The sequence below is a fragment of the Vulpes vulpes genome, chromosome 9 (assembly GCF_048418805.1).
Source record: "Vulpes vulpes isolate BD-2025 chromosome 9, VulVul3, whole genome shotgun sequence".
NCBI lineage: Eukaryota > Metazoa > Chordata > Mammalia > Carnivora > Canidae > Vulpes > Vulpes vulpes.
In genome coordinates this window covers 66,291,868-66,319,701 of record NC_132788.1, presented here as the reverse complement: position 1 = coordinate 66,319,701, position 27,834 = coordinate 66,291,868, and the positions used below count along the sequence as shown (strand labels likewise).

The following is a 27,834-nucleotide window of genomic DNA, read 5'->3' as shown; positions in this document are numbered from 1 at the left end:
ACTCTCTATTTCTGCTTGAGATAATTATTTCCTTGCCACTCTGGAGACTTGCTGACCGACTTGCAGCTCTGTGGTTTTTCAGTCAGATGGTGGCTTCAAAGTATGTCAGCCCAGAACTGAATATCACAAGAATCCTATAACCAAGGCTTGAGCTTCCACAGTGACCACCTGGCCAGATACAACCACTCTTCCATAGAACAGATGGTCTTCTTTCTCACAGTGACCCACTCATGAAAGAGAGCAGACAGACAGGTTGCAAAGATTAAATATGTCAAGAGATTTGTAATAGGCTTGTCAAAGAGGGGAAAAAATCTGCAAAGGCAACTCTTTGGCAGGACAAATGAGGAAGGATGAAGTCACCTAGCAAGAGCCTTCTCTGAGTTAGGCAAAGTGCTTGGGTGTTTACATATGTTATTTCCTGTTTTATTTTCCTACCAATCCATTAGAGTTTGTCATTCTCATACTCTTTTACAATTGAAGATGGCTACTGAGTTCCTTTTCAACAGCACAGGAAATCTATCTATTTGGCAATTAAACATGTCCACTGGGGAAAGAACCACCAGCCTCACCTGTGTAGAAGAGTAGAGTCAGGCCCTTCTGGGTGTCTCCAGTTAGCGCCTTTAACAGGTAACCACCAAGGAGCAGCTGCAACCTCAAAGCAACCCAGAAAAGCTAAGGTTAGCTATGATAACTCTAGAAAAACACTGACTCAGTATGTGCAGGAAAAAAAAATTTTTTAACTTACAATCTTCAACTTCCATTTCAGTTACCAAACAAATACTCTTACCAGAATATCAAAAATAAAGATTTATATGTAAGAAAATCTTTCATAAGAGTATTATTCCATATCATAAGCACTAGCATGACTAAATAGATTATGTCTTTAAATGGTGTATATCTCCAAGAATTTTTATTTTTTTAAAGACTGATTTATTTATTTATTTATCTTAGAGGAGGGAGGAGAGAAAGAATCTCCGGGAGATGCCCCCATCAGTGCAGAGCCCTATGCAGGGCTCTATCTCATGACCCTCATAACACAACCTGAGCCGAAATCAGGGGTTGAAATGCTCAACCAGCTGAGCCATCGAGAGATCCCTCCAGAAATTTTTAAAAGATGCAGTGCTAGCTAATCCTCTATAATGTCTAACAAGTGAGAGACAGATTGGACAGCTCCTATTTAAAAGATAAGAAAACAGCACCTGGGTGGCTCAGTGGGTTAAGCGTCTGCTTTGGCTCAGGTCATGATCCCAGGGTCCTGGGATCTTGCTGCAACAGGCTCCCTGCTCAGCGGAGAGCCTGCTTCTCCCTCTCTCTCTGCCTGCCACTCCCCCTGCCTGTCCTTGCATGCTCGAGCACTCTCTCTCTATCAAATAAATAAATAAAATCTTTTTAAAAAATAAATAAAAGATGGGGAAACAACCTTACAACTAAGTGCTGGGCTGAAGGTCAACTAAGGTGGTCAGATATCAAGCTGAACCATAGAGTAAGAAGCTGGAGTGTGTTTTCAAAAAACCCTGGTTCAATTTCCAGTGCAATATTAGCTGGGTAGTCCTGAGAAAGTACACTGCTTGTCTGGCCCCTTAGTCTTCATCTGTGAAATGGGACCAGGACCCCTGCCTCATGTACTTCAGACTACAGAGGAGGTTGAATTCAACAGGACCAGGAAATGCTCAGCCAAATGTTCCCAGGACCTTATCTCCTACTTTATAGTTCTAGTAACCCAAATAACAAGAGCAAGTGGCCCTCACTTACTGAATGGTTAAGAACTTGGCTTTGGAGTCAGTCAAAAGAAGATTCAAATCACTCACGGTGTGACAGCAACCTACTGAACCTCCCCAGGCCTGTTTTCTCAGGTTTAGATGGAGATGGTAATGATACCTACCCTCGTGGGTTATGACAAGGAAGAATTATAACATACATTAAGGGCTTACAAGTATGCCCAGCACTAGCAAGCACTCAGTAAAGAGAACTAGTCTCAAACCAAGGTCTCATGACAGGAGGAGAGCCATAAAAAATCTTCATCATTGCTGTTGGTAATCCAAACTAAAGAACAGAAATTTGCAAATGACTCTTGTAAAATATACACTACAGTAGACTCAAGGTTATCCCCATGACAATGCTACTGTCAATCATTTGCATCCTGATGAGCTGGGTTGAGTGGAAGAGAAGGGGGATGGTGTTCCTGCTAACAATTATAGCAATCACTGAAAACACCAAATTCTGTTCTTGTTCTTTCCTTCACATCAGCACAATCAGAACATTCACGGTATTCCAATTACAGTTTGATGGGAAAAACCAAATTCTCTTCTATTTCAATGAGAGAGGCATAATGTCCTTAAGGATACCACTGCAAGATGTTTTATTTTTCAGAGACCAGTCACAGCTTATTTCTATTTCACCTGGGGATGTTCTCACTAACCAGACTGCTGGATGTTCAGGGACCAAGGACAGGTAATTCATTCCATGTCAAGGGAAAATGTGCATTGAAAGCCCAAGTTAGAGGCATCTGGGTGGCTCAGTGGTTGAGCATCTGCCTTTGGCTTGGGTCATTATCCTGGGGTCCTGGGGTCGAGTCCCACATTAGGCTCCCCACAAGGAGCATGCTTCTCCCTCTCCCTATGTCTCTGCCTCTCTCTCTCTCTCTCTGTCTCTCATGAATAAATAAACACAATCTTAAAAAAAAAGAAAGAAAGAAAGCCCAGGTTATCCCACTTTTGTGTTTCAATATCTTCAGATCACTCAAACCCAACTCACCCCAACAGTGATCAGATGGGCCACCAGAAGGTTCAATGTCTGTCTTAAAATAATAAAAGAACTAAAGACAACTATGGCAAAATGCTAAACGTTGTTAAATCTGGGTGGTAGAAACTAGAATGCCTGTTTTTCTTTTATCCTTTTGTGTTTTGAAACATTTCATCAGTGGCAGTTTTTTCAACTGGTTTATTCATCTCTTCTACTACTGATGGGCATTTGGGTGGGTTCCAGTCTAGGGGTATTATGAATAGTGCTTATATGAACATTCTTAGGAGCTCATGACTTTCAGCAAGCATACATATGCATCTCTGTTGACTGTACACCCTGGAGTGGAACTGCTGAATCACAGGGTCTGCCTATGAACAGCTGTAGTGACAATGGCCAGACACCAGCCTTCATGGCCAATGTGTTCCAAGGTTTACCACCCCTTCCTCAAAGGGGAACTTCCATGGAGCTGGCTAATGCAAAACAGACCATAGTGTGGCTATTCAAGGGGCCTCTTAGACTGTTTCTTTTCCTCTCTACTTTCCCTCAATTCACTCTGGTTACAAACATTTGCTGAGCACTATCTGCCAGCCACTGAGTTGGATTCCTAAAAGAGATCTTCAACTCCCAGGAATCCTCAGAGTATGATTTAAGACAATATATTGATAGTGTTTAAATTATTTATTTTACATATTTATCTTACATGGTTAATTGCACAAAGTTCCCAACAAAATATGGATCTAGGTTCTTCATCATTTTCCTTCAAAAATGCCAATAAAACTCAAATTCATAGGTCTAGGTACCACCTTACAGACGCTAGTGCTATTGTCCCAACTCAGTGTCCTCTCCACCACACACACACACACACACACACACACACACACACACACACACTTTTTCTCATTCTAGATAATCTGCTTTTCATTTTTCCCAGGATTTCTCTTTTCTGAAATCTCTCATATTATCTTAGCAACCCATCCCAACAGACCACTAGCTGACGTGACTTGAAGATACGGAACTATACAATGATCAACAATCTCAGTGATGTGGGCAGTGAGACAGGACGAACAGACTGGCTCAAGATGAGGAGGGGACACCACAATAACACTGTCCTTGTCCAAAGGCCACAATCTAGTTTTTCTCCAAAATATTAAGATCTGAGGTAAGTATGCAGATATATCTACAGTACTATAATATAATTTCTAATTAAAAATTACAAAGTAATCCATCCTTGGCATCCATCCAACTGAAGGAATACTATACAGTCATCAAGACACTCCAAAGTGGAAATATATAGATAATATGTTATGAAGATAAACTACAGAATAGAATACATATTTGGTTGTTTCTGTAAAATTATGCATATGAACGTATGGTAGTACACTTGGAAGAAAAAAGTGTAGAAGAACGTACTTGCACTTACAGGGGCCAAGATTTGGGGAGTAATACACTTCTTAAGAATGAGCATGTATTACTACAATAAGAGTTCTCAATTTCAGAACTACTGACACATTATGCCAGATAATTCCTGGTTGTAAGGGACTGTTGTGCACTGTAGGATGTTTAGCAGCATCCCTGACCTCTTTCTACTAGATGCCAGTAGCACCCTCCCTCACCTAACTGCAGCAGCCAAAAGTGTCTCCAGATGTTGCCAAATGCAGAATAATCACTGCACTCTGATAATCAGGAGAAAAAAAAAATCCGTCTTTCTTAAATGTTAACATATAATTCATAGAAGCTCAGTGGTAAGAGCATCCAAGCCTGGAGCCAGGTGACCTGAGCCTGAAAAACAGTGCCATCTTTTACAAGCTGCATGATCTTGGGCTTCTTAGTTAACCTCTCTAGGTCTCAGTTTCCTTATTTGTAAAACAGGGTAGTGACACTTCTCTCCACTTCCCTGGGTTGTTGTGAGGATTAAATAAGGAAATAACATAAAGAGCTTAGAGTAGTACCTGGTATAGAGTAAGAATTACAAAAGTGTTAGCTATCATTATTACTATTATTTATTCATGTTACTGCACATTGCCATATTCTCTTAGAACTTTCAAAGAACATATATTCTAATCAGTGAAAATCTGCCCCCCAATACTTCTTCAGCATAGGCTCCAGTCACCCCCCCAGTTCACCCTTTGCAGAAGAAAGATAAACTGAAAAAAGCATTAGAACATATGTGATTTCCAAAGAACTGTCAAGAAGAGTGTATAGTTATCTTCCATCACAATCACGTGATGAACCTATTCCCTGAAGCAAGCAGCACTATAAAGTGGGGGAGGGAAAGAGTATGAGAGGTATAGCAGATGCAGGAATCCACAGTCACCAGACGCTAAATCAAACAAAGCTCTGGGACCTGTATGAGTACCTATACTACATGCCCATCTGTAGTGATCAGACACACAGTCAGGAACCATCTCCCCATGTGACACATTATGAAGAAAAAAAACAGGTAATCAAAGTCGCCCCATAAGAGAGGTCTGATGCAATCAGAGATAGGACATCATTCATCCTGGGAATCATCCCCTAGGAAAGCCTGCATGTTTCCCAGCCCAATTTATGGCAAATCCAATCCCATCCAATGTCACCAGGTGCCTTCCTTTTCCAAAAGTCACTGTTAATGCTATGTTTTTTTTAAAAGCTTGTTCCTGAACTACTAGTTAGTGTCCTGAAAATAAATGCTATCCTACTATGTTCAGGAGCTTATGAAATAAGTAACTTTTGAGAGTCATATATGAGCCAGCTAATCAAGATCATACTGCAAATCATGATAGCTCTAGTTCCTTGGCTTTAACAATAAGAGTCTTCTGGTGTGTTGCTTGCAGAGTAGCAGCAGCAGCAACATAAGTGGACTGGCATCTACAATAACCCTCATCCTACAAAAAGAACTTTTTTTTTTTAATGTGGTTGCCCACCTACACATTTTCTGTTCAACTGAGACAATTCCAGAGTTATAGCACTCCCTTATATCCAGGGGGAAAAGGACTTTAACTTGACCTATTTCCAGTCAACCATCTCTATAGCAACTGTCATGGGTTTTAAGTTGAAACATCTGTACCAGACAGCCAGTGACCAATTACCATGTAAATAGGATCCATGTGAGTACTGATGTCCCCTTGAGAATTGGACTTCCCAGTGCAAAGACATTGTTTCTCACCTCTCCCTGGGGATATAACCAGACTTGTAGTAACAGTTTAAAGAAAAGAAATGGAGAAGATATCAAAGGTACCTTTATTCTTGCCAGAGGTGGTAAATTATGCTTCTTATACACACACAGCCCAGAATAAAGTCAGCACAGGAGAAAGAAGAGCACTGTGTAATTATGCATATTCAAGCGTAAAGATGTCAAATTCACAACTTTACAACTGTTCTCTTAAAAATTAAATGCATTTAGACAAGCAAATTAAAAAGATGGACATTTCTTGAAACATAGTATAAACATGACAGTTACCCCTATAAAAACAGCCCGGGAAAATTTTCAACTGGCACCAGTGAACAATGAGAAATTACAGATCTGTTCGAATTCATGAAGTATACATAAAACTGAAGGAGAATCCAGCAGCAAAAGGAATCAAATGGAATAGAAAGCACAGGGTAAATAGAAAGTCTCTTCCTTCAGCACCCAATACAAATGTGGAAAGGAAAGAACCAGGCTTGAATAAAGAGTAAAAAGAAATTCATCATTAAAATAGGTAGTCAAGTCTAACAGCTTATTTTAAATTAAATCCTAACTTATGTACCTTCATTACTTAATAGAATTTGCATGAGAGAAAAATGCATGCTTTTTCGAGTACAAATATTGATGAAACTTAAAACATAACTGAAAATTTTCAATAGTTTTTGCTTCAGTTCTTAATAAAATTTCTCATGCTAGGATACATTGCATTCCTGGGGCATCCACTCAGTATATTCTAAACATTTCTTACACGTCCTTAAGAGAAGAGTGGATACTCTATGCACACTCATTATACACAATGTGCAAAAAATGGCCCAAGCAATCTTTGAACTCAAAGAACTCCTAAGAGTGATCTAGTTTTCTCATTGTCAGTTGTATGGGAAAAGTTGATTTGGGACTTTCTTTAGTGAAAGAAAGAAGAGAAAAGGACTTCTTTTTTTTTTTAATAATTTTTTACTTCTTTAGGCAAAGAGATGACCATGTATATCGATATAACCCATCTTCATAGCAATTTGACAATACTCAGCAAGAGGCTACAACACATGTGTACACAGTGAGGAGACTCACTGAATGAATCCCTTATTTGTACACCCATATGAAGGAACAGGACGGTCACTAAACATTATCTATGGGAAAAATGTAATTCCTTGGATATATGCTTGCTCTTCACAGACAGAGAAAAAAGCCACTTATAAGTGTACAAGTCTACTTAAAACTATGCTTACATGTAGACACACAAAAAGACTCATACCCCAAGAAAAGATTAGTAGTACATATACTGAAATGTCTGCAATGGTTATTTCTAGGTGGTGAGATTATGAGTGATATTTAATGTTCTTTCGTGGGTGCCATTTTTAGTTTCTAAATTATCTATACTGAACATATTTTTTATTCATATTTTCTAAGTTTTTTCTTTTAACAGAGCTAAGAGACTTAATTTTACATTGAAAAAACAAAAATAAGCAACATTAAAAATATTAATTAAAAATTATTTATGTTCACTATCCTACTACAAACTTTATTTTTATATTCATCTTCCAGTTTCATCAATAAGTAAACATATTTGTACACCTTTTTTTCCAAACTATATATTGATAATTTTCATTAATTTTACTAAATACTTTCCTTTTTTTCTTTCCTATGTTTTATCTGGACTTCATAACAAGCATTTTTTAGATTTTTTTTTTTATTATTCATGATAGACAGAGAGAGAGAGAGAGAGAGGCAGAGGGAGAAGCAGGCTCCATGCCGGGAGCCCAATGCGGGACTCAATCCCGGGACTCCAGGATGGCGCACTGGGCCAAAGGCAGGCGCTAAACCACTAAGCTACGCAGGGATCCCCATAACAAGCATTTTTAGTGGCTACACACAATATTTTGTCATGTTGATATAGTATAATTTACCAAATAATCTCCTAACATTGAACCACTTAGGTTATATTAAATTTTGTTTCTTTTTCTGCTATTATACATAATAATACAGTGAACATCTGCAAACATCTTCACTTACATTTTTTTTATTTTTCACTTTTGCCAAATTTCCTGAAATGGAACCTAAGAGTGTCTTTATAGCTCTTGCTAAAACTGATTTTTAAAAATCCACACTGTATTTTTAAAAATCTATAACATTAATAGATTTTGTGGCTAGTTTCCCTCTGGAAAGAGGGCTGACCATATGTAAAAGCTCATGGCACTCCAGAGCAAGGTATTTATCATAATTCATTACAAGGAGACTCCATTTAGGCTCCTTAAATGCTAGTGGCTTACTTAGATCTTTTTCAAATTATGAAACAGGGAAATTTCAGAAAGTCTGAATGCCATCTGATTGATTCTGACTTTCTTCTTCATGCCATACAAGCTCTGAAGCTTCTGAGGAAAAAGGGCAAACAGAAGACAGAATATAGTAAAAGCATCCTAAGAACAGGAAATTCTCTCACACAGGTTATTTTGGAGGTAAATCAGAATATGAATAATCCCACCTATTTTTGGCAAAAGAGAAGAAAAAGAGGAGAGTCATCACCCCAGAGAACATCACGACAAAAGGGACAAGGACTCTTGCTGCAAATTCAGCCCAGGTTCACAGTCAGAGATGATCTACTTCCTAACTGTGGTTTAGCGACAGGCATCTACAGAGGGTCACGTAGCACCACGGTTCAACTGCTGCCCCTTGAAACTAGAGGCTAGCATTGAACTAGCTAAGCTCAGCCTAGCACTACAGGAGCACAGAACAAATTTTGAATCCTCCATAGGGCTAACTTCTCCAGGTCACTGGCCTGACGTGAACATTTCACCCAGCAGCTGGACACTGGTACCAATGGCAGGATGGTGACTACTGATTCTCTGTGTTGTGACAGCACACAGGGTAGGAAACATTTACTTTTTTTTTTTTTTTTTTTTTTTAACAACACTGCGTATCTTGCAAGCTCTGAGAGAGCTGGTAAAACAAACACAGGCTTGGCAGAGAATGGAAATGTGGCTCTAACACTCAAGTGTGCCATGCTTTCTTATTTCTTAGTATGGCTGCATGCTTAACACAGGCATCCTTACACCACTGAAGAGTTTTAAGGGTGGGATGGATTTGGGAGGCTATTTAAGCTTCCTCATACTACAGATGAAAAAAATGAGCCATGAAAAGTGGTAGGCAGAGCCAGGGAAAGAACCTAACACTGCAGATTTTCAATTCGTAACTCTTTTCTACTATCCAAGCATTTCCCAACAGCTGTTTCCTAATAGTTTATGGCAAGATGTTGGTAGGTAAAGGGGCAGGCAGTGGTGGGGAGGTTCCACAGTCAAAGCAGTCTAACTAGTCAGGAAGGCACTGGGTTAATCATGTTAAACAGTTTTTTTTTTAATTGCAGAACTTTTCAAAATCTTTAAACTATAACATGTTGCTTAAGTTTTGAGTAAAGAGATACAGCATGCACCTGGGTCAAGCAGTCGTCCAAGTGATTACTGGGCTCCAATCCAGCCTCTCCTCCTATTTACTAGCTATGTAACATTGGGCAAGCTACTGAACCTCTCTGAGCCTTGATTTCCTCAATCAATAAAATGAGTACACTAAGAAAACTTATCTAATGGTCATGCTGTGTAGATTTAGCATAATAGTAAACAGATACATATATTTATGTATAATATAGATGTCAGTACATTACTAGAACTCCATAAAACCAATTCAAGATGTCATTCATTCAGGGTACCTGGGTGGCTCAGCAGTTGGGCATCTGCCTTTGGCTCAGGGTGTGATCCTGGAGTCCCAGGATCAAGTCCCACATCGGGCTTCCTGCATGGAGCCTACTTTTCCCTCTGCCTATGTCTCTGCCTCTCTCTATATATCTCTCATGAATAAATAAAATCTTTTTTTAAAGTTGTCATTCATTCATTCATTCATTCATTCATTCAACAAGCATTCCATGAATATCTGCCCTATGCCAGCCCTGTGCTAGGCCCTAGGGGGGTGCAGAAGCAAAGCATACAAACTGGGGATAAAGACAAATAAATGAGTAGATGATTTTAAGCCTGCATTAAATACTATGGCCAAGAAGAGCTCAGTGAGCTACGGGAGCCCAAGGAGGAGCACCCAACAACAGTAACTAGGTGCTACTCTGCAAATGCTTCCTATAGGGGATGAGAAGGAGGAGCTAGTGAAGCAGGACAAGGGTGGATAGGGCATTCCACAAAGCAGGTTGCCTGTTTTATAAGTGTACCTCACTTAATCAGAAAAGTTGGGCATCAATAATTTTGTTAAATGAAACACACCAAAGATCTTCAGAACCTTAGACCTGGAGGGATGCCAAGAGGTCCCTTGGTTTCAACTTATATCCAAAGGCATCCTTTCTACGGTGTCCCTAGGATGAACAGGTGAGGCAGGATAAACACTGGTCCTCATTTGATCAGGGCCGTCCAGATTTACACCTGTTATCCAGCATAATTAAGAGCATCCCATTTCACCCTCAAAAGTGTTCTGATTTGGACAATAAATTACATGGTCACTCTACCAATAGATGATCTCCCTGTCTCAGCTTAAGCAATTCAGGTGACCCACATCACTTCTTTGCAGACAGTCCCTCACATCCAGATCACTCCAATCAACAGAGGATTCCTACTCAGGCTAAAATGAAATGTCTTCCAGAGACCTTCTAACTGCTGGCACTCATTAGGCTCCCAAGGGTCACATGGAATAAATCAAATTCCTTTCAGATCATCTTTCAGATGTTTGTAGAATTATTACAATTCACTCAACTCTTAGTCTTCCCTAGGTTCAGTAATTTATTCACTCTTCTCCAGCCTCTACCACCTCTCTTTTTTTTTTTAAGATTTTATTTATTTATTCATGAGAGACGCAGAGAGAGAGGCAGAGACATAGGCAAAGAGAGACACAGGCTCCGTGCAGAGAGCCCGATGTGAGACTTGATCCCAGGACTCCAGGATCATGCCCTGGGCCAAAGGCAGGCACTCAACCGTTGAGCCACCCAGGTGTCCCAAGGTTCTACCATCTCAAAGGGAATCACCACCTCCCCAGTTGCTCAGGCCCAAAACCTAGTAGTCATACTTGAGTCCCTCTTCTCTTTTTCCCCTTATGGGATCAAAAGTCCTTCCAAATATCAGACCACTTTTAGCATCTCTACTCCTACCACCCTGCTCCATGACTCAAACAAGTTTCACCAACTATGACAAAACCCACACAGAAACCAGAGTAGCCCCTTAAAATGTTAACTAGGGGGGCATCTGGGAGGCTCAGTTAGTTACAAGCAGTTGCCTTTGGCTTGGGTCATGATCCCAGGGTCCTAAGATCAAGTCTCACATCAGGCTCTTTGCTAGCAGGGAGTCTACTTCTCCCTATCCCTCTGCCCCTACTTATGTGCTCACTCTCCCTCTCAAATAAATAACTAAAATCTTAAAAAAAAAATAAAAAATAAAATGTTAACTAGGTCCAATGACTTCTCACTGCACTTAAGAAGAAACCCAAACACCTCTGAGGCTACAAGCCTTATGTAATACACCTGCTGCCTACTTTTCCAACCTGTCACCCTACATCATAATCCCCTTTGTTCATCACTCCTTCATTACTGGTCATGCTGGTTCCTACTCCTCATCCAGGTTTCAGCTCAAGTGTCAGAGAAGCCATCCTAGAGCCCACAAATAAAAGAGCCAAAAGAACCCAACCACACTACACTGCAGTCACTTTCTATCCTGTTACTCTGTTTTATTTTATTCACAAGCTTAGTCAGTTAGAAGTTCACTTGTTTAGAGTCATAATGTTATAACCTCCACGAGAGTGAGGATTTATACCCAGTTCCCTGCTGTATCCACAGCACTTAGAACACTGCCTGGCCCATAGCACCTACAAGATAAATATTTGTTTAATGAATAAATTCACCTGTTTCTGAAGTTTCCATGTTTTCCAAACCCCTCCCCACTTTGGGTGACCATCGTCTGGATAAATACCAATTTCAGATAGAGTCTTTCAGTGGGATATCCTTTTGAAAAGAGAGAGACTCAGCTCCTAGCTTATGACTTTTACCCAGTGGGAAAGATCCTATGCTGGTTCTCAGGTACCAACAGGTCGGAGCTGCTCTCCACATTACCTAGAATTGAGGCAAGCCATTTCCTCTCCTGCACCATGGTTGCCTCATCTATAAGAGGAAGGTTTTTTTACCAGATGATTTTGAAAGCTCCATCAATTCTAAATCTTCATTTTTGCATAAGTTCTTCTTAAAACTGGATATCTCCTGAGTATGACTCTGTACTCTATAGTCAATCTTTGTCTCACATTAGAGGTTTACAATGTAAACATCAACATTTTAGAGGCATGGGATATCAGACATTACTTCTTTATCCAAGTCAGATCTCAAAAGACCTATGACTTGACAAGAAATTTAAGGACTCCTTAAAGAGACATTTCAAATCTGAGCCTCTGGAATCCCAGCATGTGTCATTCATGCTCATTCTGATCAGGTGTCTTGCTTTGGAGCAGTCTGGGAAAAACTAGACCCTGTTATCCTATTATATTGGGTTCTCACCTTCCAGGGTTATCAGGCTTTGCTTCCTGAGCCTACACCACACACCAACTCCTCAATCAGACAAACAACTACTCTTTTCAAAAACGGACACAAAATACAGTTGTGTGACTATGTTCTCTTCTTATCTTATCCAATCAGCCAGCCCTGGCCCCCCATCCCAAATAACTCAGTTACCCTGATAGACTAAGCCAGTGTTCTCTTGCCAAGGAAAAGCAACTTCCCAACATAAGACAGGTCGTACCAGGTCTGAGCCCTGCAGCATTCAAAAACTAAATTCTCCAAAAGATGATACCCAAATGGCATTTTTCCCTTTTTTTGGCAAATATGTATTAAGTGACAATTACTATGCTAGGGATACAGTGGTAGAGTGCATTCTCTCCCACCATCATATTGAATATATCTGGGAAAGGGAAAGGCATTCAACAAATATCTTCACAGGGATGCCTGAGTGGCTCAGTAGTTGAGTGTCTGCCTTCAGCCCAGGGTCCTTCAGTCCTGGAGTCCCAGGATCAAGTCCTACATTAGGCTCCCTGCATGGAGCCTGCTTCTCTTTCTGCCTGTGTCTCTGCCCCTCTCTCTCTGTGTCTCTGAGTAAATAAATAAAATCTTAAAAAAAAAAATACCTACGCAAATAATTATAAGTGACATAAATGACATAAAGGGAAAGCACAAGAAGCCACAAGAACAAATAAATGGAACAATCTAAATCTGGAATGTAGGGTAACAGAAGAGCGTTTCTTAAACTCTGAGCATCTAAAGGGCAGAGGGGAGGGCCATTTTTCATCTCTGTATTCTCAGGAATAGCACAATATCTAGAAGACAGTAGGACATTTTTGATTGTTTGCTAAACAGATTACATTTTTTTTAAAACAGACCACATGTTAAGCTAGAAAGCAAACTTTCAAACAGAGAGACAGAGGTAGACTCCTTTGCATCACTAGAAAAATCAAAGAACACCCCCCACCCCCCAGGGATAACGGCAGATAATCAAGGAAGCATGAATCCAAACAGCTCAAACAATATGTCCCTGTATAGACTCAAAAGAATTGAAAGCAGGGACTCACTTACACACCAATGTTCATGGCAGCATTATTCACAAAAGCCAAAACAGCTATTAGATGTGAATAGCTGGAAACAATAGACATGTCCATTAACAGATGAATGGATAAACCAAATGTTGTCTAGAGAAACAAAGAAATATTATTCAGCCTTAAAAAAATGAAATCTGATACATGCTGTAACATAAACAAACCCTGAAGACATTTTGCTAAGTGATGTAAGCCAGACACAAAATGATACTTCTCTGAGGCACCTAGAATAAAGAAACTTATAGAGACCAAAGTACAATCAAGGTTACCAGGGGACTGAAGGAAGGAGAATGGGAAGTTATTGCTCCTGGGTACAGAGTTTCTGTCTGGGATGGTGAACAAATTCTGGAAATGTATAGTGATGATGACTGCAAAACATTGGGAATGGATTCAATGCTAGTAAACTGTACATTTTAAAATGGTTAAAATGTTAAATTTTATGTTTTTGTATATTTTACCACCCCCACCAAAAAAAAAAAAAAAAAAAAAAAAAAGGATATATCACTGATATTCCTCCAGCCAAGGACTCTGAGGTAATCTAAGAGGATTTATTCCACAACAGCAAATCCTTTCAAAATATTACAATTTGGCAGAGTGTTATACATGGCATTATCAAATCTTACAAATGGACAATAGTAAAGCAAAGCAAAGCAAATTTACCTCAATTTTCAATTAGAGATAGTACGTTGGAAGAAACCAGCATAATAACATTTGCTAAAAGATTTTTTACATGCTAAGTCCTGTATTAGGTGGTTTCTTGTACATTATTTAATTTTGTCTTTATAATACTCTACTTAGTGGGCATTATTACTCCTACAAGAAATTGATTAAAACAAGCAAAATGCTAGTTACTGTGAAAAAAAAAATAACCAGTGTTGTGCTGGAATAAAATGAACAAAAATACAAAATCAGCACTAGCGGTAGGCAAGACAAAACTTGTGGTCTATATCTGACCAGGTTACCAGACTGACTGCCTTAAAAAAATTAAAGTCAACATTCTCCTGAGAATTATAACAGGACCTGAAACTCGATACTGAGGGAAAAGAAAATGAACCAGTGTAACCCCAAGATGATCCAGATGTTGGAATTAGCAAAGATTTTAAAGCAGCTATTATAATAACAATCAGCCAAGAAGTAAAGGTAAATATTCTAAAAATGAATAAAAAGATAGGAGTTCTCAGCAGAGAAATAAGAAATGTATTTTAAAAAGAAACTTTAGAATTGCAAAATACAATATCTTTAAATCTCACTGGATAGGCTCAAGAGCAGAATGAAAATGACCAGAAAAAAGAGAGAACATGAAGACATGTCAATAGAAAGTACACGATCTGCAGAACAGAAAGAAAAAAAAAAAAACATTTTAAAACAATGAATAAAGCCTCAGGAACCTGCAGGATTACATCTAACACTCATGTACTGGAGTCCCAAAAAACAGGAGACATAAATGCTGAAAAAAATATATGGCATAATGGCTGAAAACTCCCGCAATATGGTGAAAGACGTAAATCCACAGATACAAGAACTTCAACAAATAGAAGAATCTAATCTCTAAGAAAACAATGTCCAAATGTCCAAATTATAATCAAACTACAAAAAATGACTTTTTAAAATCTTCAAAGAAGCCAGAAAATAATGACACCAATACATATAAGAGAACAGTGATTCAAATGGCTGTTTTCAGAAACCAAATGGCCAGAAAAAAATAAAACTACATTTTCAAAGTGAAGTGATACAAGAAAAGATGTGCCAACCCAGAGCTCTGTATCCAGTGAAAATATCTTTCAGAAATGAAGGAGATGTGAAGATATTCTCAGATGAGGAAAAACTAAGAGAATTCATGGATATTAGACTTGTTCTCAAATAAATGCTAAAGGAAGTTATTTAGGCTGAAAGGAAATGATAGCAGGGGAAAACAAGAAACTTCTGGAATAAAGAGCAACAGAAATGGTTTGGGTAAATATAATATTTTTCTTCTTTAAATTGAAAAAATATTTATGCATGAATGTCACAAGCACAAATTATAACACCATCTTGGGTCTTTTCAATGTATGCAGATGTACTATGTATCACAACTATACCATAGGTGTAAAGGGACATAGCATAGGGGTAAAGTGGTTATAAGGCACTTAAATTTACTTGAAGTGTTAAAATGTTAATTCTGATAGACTATAAGAAGTTAAGTACACACATGGTAATCCCTATAGCAACTACTAATAATACCAAAGATAGAACCCAAAAGCAACAAATTAAAATTAAACATATAAATGGAATACATATCTATCTGTTCAAAAGTGGGTTTAAGAGGCATGGAAAAAAGACTGATAAGAGCTGACCAATGCCTAAATGGAGTCCACAAGAGAGGTAAATAAGAATGAGGGAAAGGCAGTATTCAAAACAGTAATGTTAAGAATAGTCTGGACTTGTTTTTAAAAATGCCAGTTCTCAGATCCAGGATGGCCAATGATACTCAAGCCAGATAAATGAAAGAAATCAATTCCTATAAGTACCATAGTCCAAATGTATAACAAAGACAGGAGATAATCTTAAAAGCAATCAGAGCCAGGGGTGCCTGAGTGGCTCAGTCAGCTGGGTAACCAACTTGATTTCAGCTCAGGTCATGATTTCAAGGTCATGGGATTGGGCCTGACTAGAGCTCCACAGGGAGTCTGCTTGAGGTTCTCTCCCTCTCCCTCTGCCCACCCCCACCTGTGCACCTACGCTCTCACTCTCTCTCAAATAAATAAATAAAATTAAAAAAAAAAAAAAAAGCAGCCAGAGTCAGATCACCTACAAAGGAATAGCAACAGACTATGAATGAATGGCAACAAGAAATGCCAAAAGACAGTGAAATCATCCCTTCAGTGTATGGAGAGAACAAAACCGCCAACCTAAAGTTTTTACATAGTGAAAACATTTTAACAATAAAACAAAATTAGAGATATTTTCAAACAATTGATAATAAGAACATTTACTACCAAAGGATGCCCTGTAGTCAGAAGATACATTCTGTCTGAGATACAGAAAAGAGGGCACAGATAGTAGTAATGATAGCAGTAACCAAATATTGATTATATAGAAATGTATTAGTAATATCTAAGAACTGGAAGAAGAGAACAAATAAGAATGAAATAGTGCATATCAGTAATACATAAGTTGGATGGGGATAATCCAAGGTCCTAGTATTATACGGCAGAAAAATTAAGGAACTAAAATTTAGACTTTAAATGTAAATATCAGGGGCACCTGGGTGGCTCAGTGGTTGAGTGTCTGCCTTCGGCTCAGGTCGTGATCCCAGAATCCTAGGATCAAGTCCCACATCGGGCTCCTCACAGGGAGCCTGCTTCTCCCTCTGCCTATGTCTCTGTCTTTCTCTATGTGTCTCTTATGAAAAAAAATGAATACATAATCTTAAAAAAATAAACAAATCTGAGTATTAAAATAGCTTAACTAGTAAATGAAGAGACATATAGTATATAATTTCTAAGGAGACAAGTAAAGTTAGAATAAGGAAGAAATCGAAAAACATCCTAGAAATTGAAGAAAAAAGAAGAGAAAATGCAGGCAATAGATAGAGCAAAGAATAAAATGGTAGAAATAAAGTCAAATATATCAGTAATCATAATAAACTATATATAAACATAAAAAAACTTGACTAAAAGACAAAGACTGTCAGAATGGACTTTCTAAAAACAGTTATATACTATTGACAAGAGATATACCTAAAAACATCAAGATACAGAAAGATTGGAAATGAAAAGATGGAAAAGTATATGTTAGACAAAAACTAAAGAAAGAAACCACTGTATCTGTGTACCGCTGTAGATAACAAAAAATACACTTGAAAATAAAACTTATTAGAGAAAAAGAGAATCCTTATATGACCAAATTCAACAAGAAAGATACATTTCTACATTTATGCACGTACACTTCTAAGTTTAACAGCAAAGCTTTAAAATATATAAAGCAAAAACAGAATCACTAAGAGATATGATGTTGGACATTAGAAAATATTTAGATATAAACAATTACAAATATACTACAAAACTTGTGGAAGTAAAGGGATCATTTGGAAAGAAATCCATAGATCAAACAGCTTAAAAAAGAGGGCCCAAAAATTTCAAAACTAAGCATTAAACTTGAGAAGTTAAAAAAAAAAAAAAAGTAGCAAGGAAGCTAAGTGACTTTTCTCAAAACCAGCTGGTTAACAGCAGAGCTGAGGTTTAAAACCATTTCTCCCTCACTTAAAAGCTGTGATCTTTTCCTTATGGCTTTTCTGAATAAACAAGCCCCAAAATCAGTTTGAGAAAGAAAAGTCTTGGTGGTCGTGTGAAAAAAGAAAATTCTCAAAGGCGAACTGAGGCTGTCCAAGGGAATGGTGGTTACACTACCAGAAAAGTAAAACTTCTAGCATCAAAAATGAGGTTGAGCCATTTATCCATCAGGCACATGTTTTGAGTTATTTTAATTTACTTTTCCTATGTACTGGAACTTGCCTTTCTGAACAGTTTCTGGCTTGGCTTACACTATTTAACTTACTAAAGCTTTTCTAAAAATTATTTTTGGCATATGACCTCAGAATCTTGCTGGGCCCCAAGGCATTTCTCACCACAACCCATGCACATTTAGGTAACTGAATCACATCCTTACTAATGGCTCTCTTTCTCGCCTAGTCTTCAACCAGTTGTGATTATATAAGAGACAGTCAGGCTGTGTTATTCCCTGCCTTTTGTCCTGGTCCAGCATCATCCACATAACACACCATCCAGCATTACTTGGGCAGGATATGGCTGTCCAAAATTGTTCTTTACTTTAAAAAAAAAAAAAAAAAAAGATGACTTGGTAATTCTGATTCCTGAAATCGGCTTTTGGTTAAAAAGAACTCAAAATAACCTACCCTCCTCCTTTATCAAGGACACCTATTCAAAAATTTGTTTCCTTATAATGTTAGCAGATTCAGAAAGTGCCAAACCACAAACCAGGAGATAACCATTGTTTCTCAGGCTCTCACCAAGAGCAACTGTTTTCTCCCCACTCATGGCCATCCCTCATGTCAAAGATTTATGAGATATATTAATAACACAATTATTAAAATGAAGCATACTTTTAAAATATTAAATATTTTAAACACTACCTTTATTTCAACAATAGAAGGTTATTTTGAGTAAAATACCCACAAAACAAAACAACACAGCAATGAAAACTAGCCTTAATCCTTTATAGGATTTAATAGCTATACTTTCTAAGACACTTGTTCCAAATTGGGCATTCAAATAATAATCACAAATAAGTAGATTTCAGCATGCACATGGGCTCTGTTTTAAACCATTAAATTCACACAGTTTCAGGTATTTTTGTAAGCAAACCGTAAAAGTCAGTTCAATGTTTTGTCTCCAAACTTTATATTAAAAAAAAAATCTAAGATGACAGCAGCAACAGCATGGTTTTGAGATCTCTCCAAATCTGTGCATAAAACCAGTCAGAACAACTGAATAACAACATCAAAAACCCAAGAACAATGAGCACAGCCAATGCCACTATCTGAGGTCTTGCCATAGGGTTCAAGTGCGAGTCTGATCAGGCCTGTGGACGATTTCCAGTTTGCAGGAAATGCAGAGGACAGGGAAAACAGGTGAGCTGCACCATGAGTGTGCAAACAGCATTTAGACCATGGGAAAGTCCACAGGTTAATCGCCCTGGATTCTTTCAGAGATAAACTGTAAGGGATAAAACTAGGGTGGGGCGGAGGAGGGGAATGGAGCAAAGGAAACCTACAATTAAGACTCCTGAAAGACACAAGTTTACCCTTTAAAGGATAGGATTAAACTATGGTAGCCATGGGATGTACACCTGGTGATAATACTATAAAGAAGTACAGGGAAGCATTTACTTTAAAAAGCAGGATAGGGGTGCTTGGGTGGCTAAGCTTGGGTGCTTGGATTGGTTGAGCATCTGCCTTCAGCTCAGGGCATGATCCTGGGGTTCCGGGATCAAGTTCTGCATCGGGTTCCCCACGGGGAGCCTGCTTCTCCCTCTGCCTGTCTCTGCTTCTGTGTCTCTCATGAATAAATAAATAAAATCTTAAAAAAAAGAAAAGAAAAAAAGTAGGATAATGGCAACTTTAGGGACAGAGAAGGGTAATAGGCTGTGGCTCATGGGGGGGTTACCAGAGCATGCAGAGAAGTTCTAACTCTGATTCAGGTGATGGTTACAAGCATGTTCACCTTAAGATAACTCAGTAAGCTAAACATTTGCTTTGTGTGTTTGTTTCTTTTTTAAGGAAAATTCATATCACTGATATAACCTATCACAAAAAGAACATTTATGATGACATTTAAAATACATTTATTTAAAAGTCATATGAAACACTTAAAATAATTACATGAAAATAAACAGTATCATAAAGTAATTACATGGAAGTAAACAATATTACTAAATTCTAGTTAGCTACTGTAGCCTAGGCAAGGTTCCAAGGCCCATTTTGTGTGTTTAAAAGGAGACTAACAAGTGTTGCTGAGTGTTAATGACATGCTATGCCCCTAAATGAGACTTCTGTCTTGACTTATACAAGTCCTGAAAGAGATCTGAAAAGGGATCTTGATCACTCCGTGATTCAGGACTATCTTATGCTTTGCCATATACCACCTTAACTCATCTCCTATTTCACTTCAAATCTTCTCCTGGACCATCCCATGTCCTATGCTTCTGGAAACACTGGGCAAATAAAAGGTCTGGTAGGGGTGCCTAGGTGGCTCAGTCAGTGAAGCAGTTAAGCATCTGCCTTTGGCTCAGGTCATGACCCCAGGGTCCCAGGATTCCCTAGGGTGGAGCCCTGTGTTGTGCTCCCTGCTAAGCAGGGAGCTTGCTTCTCCCTCTCCCTCTGCCCCTCCCCTTGTTCACACACTATCTCCCAAATCAATAAATAAAATCCTAAAAAAAAAAAAAAAAAGGTATGGTGCATGAGGGTATGTCAGGCCTAAAAAGGGGTTTAAAAACAAAAACTTAGTGCTCTCAAATCATCAACAGATTCATTTTATTCATTCCAGCCCTTTCTAAACATGCTTAAAAGGTTTGCTTTTCCATTATGAGCATTTAAGCAAGAAACCAACACTAGGATCCTATGAGAGCTGCTTGTTATCATCCTAGTTACAAGCACACACACTTCGCTAGGTACTCACAGGGCACCTTCAGAGCCTAGCAATAATCTGCCTTTGCCTTTATGCCTAATGTGTTTGGAAGTTCTCAAGTGACAAGAGGCCCCATATCTGAAAGAGCAAATTACAAAAATAAGTACAAAGGCCCTCCCTCATCTGAACTCCATATCTTAAAACAAGGCACCACATCCTGACTTGCTGGCTCATCAACACTAGGCCACCGTGACCTCAAAGCCCTTTAAAAAAATAATAATAATAAAAAAAGAGGTGTATCAGATTACATAATAAAATAAATTAAAAACGTGTAATGAGCAAAATAACCTGAAATTTAAACCCAGCCCGGTCATGTTTTAAAAACATTTATGTAAAATACATACAAAAAAGTGGCCTGATTCTCCGATAAATGAATTGAGAGCAAGTCTGGTTTTACCTCACTTTCCCCCACCACTTTTGCTATGTTCATTTCAAAAGAAAGAAAATGGGAGCCAGGACGGTTTAAATTTTTTGGCACTGATGCTCGCAAGGGAGAAGAACAGTGACGCCTACACATAAAGACCAAGTTCAGGCAATTGAAAGGGAACTTGTGTAACAAAGAAGATTAGGGTTGAATTTCTGTCTTCAATCTCTGTATCTTAATCTGTCTCCCTTGCAACGAAGGCTAACCTCATTTCCTCTCTCCTCTCACTACCTCCTGCCTCTTCTGCATTTCCTACCCTCTTTGTTTTGTGAACCCTCAGCCTCAGAACTTACCTACACTCTTTTCCTTGTTTTTCTGTTTTCAGCCTCCTTATGAGACATGGGTGTAAACGAATATTCCAACACACACAAATCCCAAGTTCCACTCACCACACAGGTGCTTATGGAAGCCCAGTCCACTGTTGCCATGATTTCTGAGAAAAATACACCTAATTCACATTCCCAGGATCCTCTCCATGAAAGCAGGTGCACCCTGGGTGGTAAGGTGCAATTTCCTATGAATATCCAGAGCAAAAGGTCCCTTTCATGAATACCATTCTGATCATAGGAATTCATGAATGTTTCCATAGGAAGCTCTCTCTCCACTTACATCAAGCTGGAAGTACAAAAGTTAAAAAAAATATTCACATTTAACCCTCCATTCTAGAAATGACTACAAGTGAAAGAAACCCAGAAAAGCCCATAGCCCAGCTGAGGCCTCCTCAGCAACAAAGTGTGGCACTCAGGTGCACAAGACAGAAACTTAAATCAGACCCAACACTTCTTCAGATACTGTCCTGGTCATGTGCTATTTTCCTCAAGATATGGGGCCCTGGCTCTCCTGGGCAAATCTAGTGCAGGAATGGTTAAGTGTGAGGGTGCTGAGGAGGGTGGCATTTGTAGTTTGGAGTTTTCACCCAGACCCTTTCTAACAAACAGTAGAGAAATTTAAGAGCCTATTTAAACATTACTTACTGCCTGTTGGATATCAGTCTTCACTTGTTCACTCAACATGCCTTCAAAAACAAAGGAGTCACCAAACTTCTCAGCCTAAAAGGAAAAAAGAAAATTAAAATCCAGAAAGGTCGTAACAACATTTTTCACATGTACCATTTTCCTTGTGTGCACTGTAAAAGTGATTCTTCTTGTCCAAATGAACTTCAACTTTTTTTTTTCTAAAGATTTTATTTATTTATTCAACAGAGACATTGGGAGAGAGGCAGAGACATAGGCAGAGGGAGAAGCAGGCTCCTCATGGGGAACCCAATACAGGACTCGATCCCAGAACCCCAGGATCACGCCCTGAGACAAAAGCAGACAACCACTGAACCACCAGGCATCCTGAACTTCAGTTTTTCTTTTGACTTCCCAGAGGATTCAGAAATGACTTAAAAGCATCTGGCTTCCTCTTAAAACAGGTTAATATCAATCACGTACAGAGACCACTGTCTTTCCAGGTTCATTTAGCTGATAAGAATGCAGACTCGAGGAGATTAGCTTTGGAGAATGTGATTGTTCCTGTTGATGGAAACACATCTCCTCAAGTATTCCAAATGACTTGGAAAACAATAGTATTCTTTACATGTCAGATTACATAATCAACCTTTGTCCTTTGTTCTGCTCCTACAATCCAGCTAAAAGAATTAAATGACATTGTTTGCTGATACTCTAATACACTCCAGTTCTACCAAGGGGTCAACTATGTTTACAAATCTCAAGTGGCCAAGTGAAGCATCAGATGGAAATCTGTACTTTGATTATTTTCATTGAACATTACAGTCTCGAGTCTTCATCTACCTCGTTTTATTTGTTGCACGTGACCTCTTTCTTCAAATGCCCATATTAATCCCTTGGTCTCCATGATTCTGCTCTTCTAGGTTCCCTCCTCTTTCTGACTCTTCTTACTCATCTTCTGAATTACATGGGCTCTTCTTCTAGCACCTAGAACACTGCTGCTCCCTAGTGCTCTGCCCTTGCCCTCCCTCTGCCCTTTGTCTGCACCCGTGGCTCTCAGGCTTTGTGCAGTATAGATCACCTGGCCAGTTTATCAAACTAGAGTTTTGATCCTGGAGATTCTGATCCTAGAGGTCTGGGGTCACGCTAAGGACCCTGCATGTGCAAACAGCTCAGCTGGTGATTCTATATAAGTGATCAGAGAGATCACACTTTGAGATACACTGACCTGAGGCTAAACAACCTCCTTCAATCTCATTGCTTTAATGATCAGCAGCATGCATGTCAAACGACTCTCACATCTCTACCTCTAGGACAGGCCTCTCCTCAGTGGATGATATTAACTGCCTGCTAGGCCTTACAAACACCTCAATCTCCTTTCCCTGATCAGCGCCTGTCATCTATTCTTCACCCCTGCTCTTTTTCCTCTTTCCCTCATGGGTAAGTGCCTAAGCACCTAAATCATCCCTTCATCCAATGAACATGCATCAAACGTGTTCTGTTTAGGGGCACCTGGGTGGCTCAGTCAGTTGGGAGTCTACCTTCGAGTCAGGTCACAATCCCAGAGTCCTAGGACTGAGCCCTGCATCGGGTGGGATCCCTGCTCCATGGGGAATCTGCTTTTCCCTTTGTCTCCTCCCTGGCTTGTGCATTCTCTCTCTCTCACTCAAATAAATAAAATCTTAAAAAAAATAATTCTGTTTTGTTTTAAAACCCACCCTCGTTCTGTGCCTATGAACTAAGTGATAGAGATACAAGGTAATAGTAAAGAGGCACAGTCCCTATCTGCATAGCACTTACATGTGGGGGCACAGACGAAAATCAAGTCAGAGAAAGAAAGGAAGAAAATAATTACAACTTTACTTGATCTTGTAAAGAGTATCAAGAAAAGCCTCTCTTTAATAGAATGGGCAGAGGAAGTCTCCTCGAGAAGGAAACATTTAGCTGAGATAACTCAAGAATGAGAAGGACCAACCATGGTAAAAGGGGATCAGGCATGGGAAGAAGGAAATTTTAAGTGGGGAAGAAAAATATGAGCTGAAACCTCAAGATGGAAAAAAATGCTGAGCTTTCAAGGAATAGAAACAAGACCAGATGGGCTTGAACACAGTAAGTGGAGTATGATATAAAATGAAGGTGGAGGGACAGAAAAAAAAACTGTAAGATATCATAAAAATATGAAACATTTATCCAAAGTAGGGGTTCTTAATACTTTTTGTGCCCTGACCCTTCTGGCAGTATGGTGAATCTTAGGGGCCACCCTCTCAGAATGAAATATTTAAATGCATAAAACAAAATCAGTATGATTTCAAAGAAAAATAGTTATTTCAAAATATTAATAAAGTTTGTGCTATAGTAATATATACATGTTCTTTATTAATATATTAAAGAAGATCTAGTGGAAGGTCTCATAATTATCATCATTTCTAAAGTGGAGATGAATGCAAACAATATTTCAAGATATCTACAACAACAATACATGACAAAAATGTTTGTGATTTCTATTGGTGACAAACATATAGGTACTGCTACTATTACTATGGTTTATCATCTGTCTCATAATTGAAGGAAATGCTAAATTTCAGTCAAAGAGTAGCAAAAAGCCAGATGTCATTTTTCTCCATCTACGTTCCTGGATGCCCTAAATTCTGTTTATTCTATCTTCTTTATGGAGAACCCTGGTCTGAGGGTAGACTTACATAGACTATTGAGGAAACTGGTCTGAGACAATCTATATGAAACAAAAAGAAGAGGGACTTCTTTTTTTTTTTAATGTTTTTAATTTTTATTTATTTATGATAGTCACAGAGAGAGAGAGAGAGAGAGAGAGAGAGAGGCAGAGGGAGAAGCAGGCTCCATGCACCGGGAGCCCGATGTGGGATTCGATCCCGGGTCTCCAGGATCGCGCCCTGGGCCAAAGGCAGGCGCCAAACCGCTGCGCCACCCAGGGATCCCGGGACTTCTGTTTACTATAAACAGGTAGAAAAGAGAAAACTGCTTTGTATATTTTAGGAAATTCCAAAGGACTGTGATGCTACAAAATCAAATTTGAAAGTCGTTCTGCTTTCAGCATGTACTCTCAAATTACTTTTTATTTAAAAGAAGAAAAATGATGTCTCAAATTACTTTTTATTTAAAAGAAAAAAAATGATGTTTGGGGCTGGGGTTGAGGGTAAATAAAACAAGGAATTCACACACTAAAGGCAAGAGTAAAGTCCTTTGGTGAGAGAAAATGGGTAGCCTACAAAACAAGTATATTTTAAACACTTAGAGAAAGTTTCATAAACTAGAAAATCTCCTTCCCATTCCCTTTTAGAAGAAGTATCTACTTCCAGAACCTTGCTTTGGGATTCAGTGACCAGAGAATAACCTGGAACTGCTATAGGAGAGCCTATGAGTTGTCAGGCATTGAAATAAAACCCACAGGAGCACCTGGGTGGCTCAGTCAGTAGGGTGTCTAACTCCCAATTTCAGCTCAGGTCATAATCTCAGGGTCATGAGATCAAGTCCTGTGTCAGGCTCTGCACTGGACATAGAGCCTGCTTAAGATTCTCTCTCTCCCTCTCCCTCTGCATGCCCTCCCTCATCACATGTTTTCTCTCTCTCTTTTTCTTTCCCTCCATCTCTCTCTCAAAAAAAAGAAAGAAAGAAAGAAAAGAAAAGAAAGAAGACCACATAAATGAAAAGCTGTATTTCTGCATCTATTGCTTAATGAAATATGTAATGCTTGCTGAACAGCCGAACTGTAATTTTTTTTGACAGGGAAAAGTGGCCTTACTTTAGATGCTATCTGCGATCTCAAAAAGCCTGTGCAGGCAATGGCACTCTCTGGCATATTAAAGCATTGACACAATATAGCATGATGGTTAAGAACACAGACCCTGGCATCTCACTGCCCAGGCTTGAATCCTAGCTCCACCACTAACTAGCTGTGCCAACTCAGGGCAAACCACTTTTCTAATCTTTAGTTCACTACCTGAAAAATAACTGGCCTTGTGGGTTTGCTAAGAGAACTGGATTAGATGAAATATATATTAACTGCTGAGCAGAGTACTGGGCATCCAAGAAAAAGTGGTTAAACGACATTGGAAAAGAACAAGTTCTTCCTCCCCATCCCAACCCTATTACCTCTGTCAAATAGCCAGTGGAGTTCACAAACTTCTCAAAGTCAGCATTACTGACTTCATAGGCATCCATGTAGAAGGCATCAATAGAAACTCTCCTCGCAGGTGCTTCCCCATCTTGCTTTATCTGAGGATCATCTGTGCCCATTGTAAACACTCCAGCGGGGATGAGGACCATCTACAGGGAAAGGGGAGATGAGGAGTCATGCCATCACAGCCAAAGTGGACTAATACAGGGATCCCTGGGTGGCGCAGCGGTTTGGCGCCTGCCTTTGGCCCAGGACGCGATCCGGAAGACCCTGGATCGAATCCCACGTCGGGCTCCCGGTGCATGGAGCCTGCTTCTTCCTCTGCCTGTGTCTCTGCCTCTCTCTCTCTCTCTCTGTGACTATCATAAATAAATAAAAATTAAAAAAAAAAAACAAAAACAAAGTGGACTAATACAAAGTGCAGAGTGCTTAGCACACAGTAAACACCCAGCAGTTTTAATACACCCACCACAGAAATCACTGTACCATCAATAGAATCTCTCCATGCTCCTAAGAAAGGACTAGTCTCAAAAAGAAGTGAAAATTCTTGGCATGCCTAGCTGGCTTAGTTGGAAGAGCATGCGACTCTTGATTTATGGGTCATGAGTTCAAGCTCCACACTGGGTATAGAGATTACTTAAATAAGCAAATATTTAAAAAAGGAAAAAATGAAAATTCTTTAGGAAAGTAGTTCTTTATTCTAAACTCTACTCAATATATGCCTTGGAAACAGGTCTGGAGCAATAGTCACCAAACTGCTAATTTCTGAAGTACAAAGGCAGGGAGATATTCCACTTCTTTATACATTTGAGTATATTTTTTCCTTTAACATGCTCTCATTTCTTTTGAACCATTTTTAAGATCAAATGCAAAACATGCTGTATATAATATTCTTTAAAACCACCAAGTAAATGTGGGTCTCCAATGAAATAGAGAAAGCTTAAATCATTGAAGTAGAATATCTAAAAAGCTTAATAAATGACTATGTCTTGTCCTTATTATATCCTTGCCCTTAACTGATTCCTTATTAAAACTCTAATTGCAATTACTTTAATCCTATCTACTGTCTCACACAAACTTTAAACTACAAGAGGCCAGTGGACTGCCCTGTTCACATCTGTATTTCCAGCACTAAATACAGTGCCTAAAGATTGCACCAAAAATATTCGGTTAAGAAATGCAGGCCTGGGGTGCCTGGGTGTCTCAGTTGTTTAAATGTCTGCCTTCAGTTCAAGTCATATCTCGGGGTCCTGGGATCAAGCCCTGAATCAGGCTTCCTACTCAACCAGAGGTCTGCCTCTGCCCCCTCATTTGTGCTTGCTCTCTCTCAAATAAATAAATAAAATCTTAAAAAAAATAGAAAGAAATGCAAGCCTATGCTCATCATGGATCATTAGGGAAATATAAGTAAAAACTAAAAAGAGACTATACATCATGCTCACTAGCATGATTATAACCAAAAAGACTGACAATAACGAGTATCGACAAGGATGTGGAAATTAGAACCTTCATATATTGCTGGTAGGAGTGTAAAATGATGTAGTTGCTTCAGAAAAGTCTCCTGGTTCTTCAAAAATCTAAAAAAAGAGTCACCATATGAACAACTT

At 39.0% G+C, this 27,834-nt stretch overlaps 1 protein-coding gene across 2 annotated transcripts in view; it reads right to left on the bottom strand.

Annotated features, from left to right (window-relative positions):
* Positions 1-27,834, bottom strand: part of SUMF1 (sulfatase modifying factor 1) — an 88,443-nt gene that overhangs the window by 45,448 nt on the left and 15,161 nt on the right. For both annotated transcript variants that reach the window (XM_025984482.2, XM_025984488.2), the window contains exons 2-4: positions 26,203-26,376; positions 22,096-22,170; positions 570-652 (exon numbers count right to left, since the gene is read on the bottom strand). In XM_025984482.2, the coding sequence (XP_025840267.2) occupies positions 570-652; positions 22,096-22,170; positions 26,203-26,376 (332 nt within the window). The remainder of the gene's footprint in view (positions 1-569; positions 653-22,095; positions 22,171-26,202; positions 26,377-27,834) is intronic.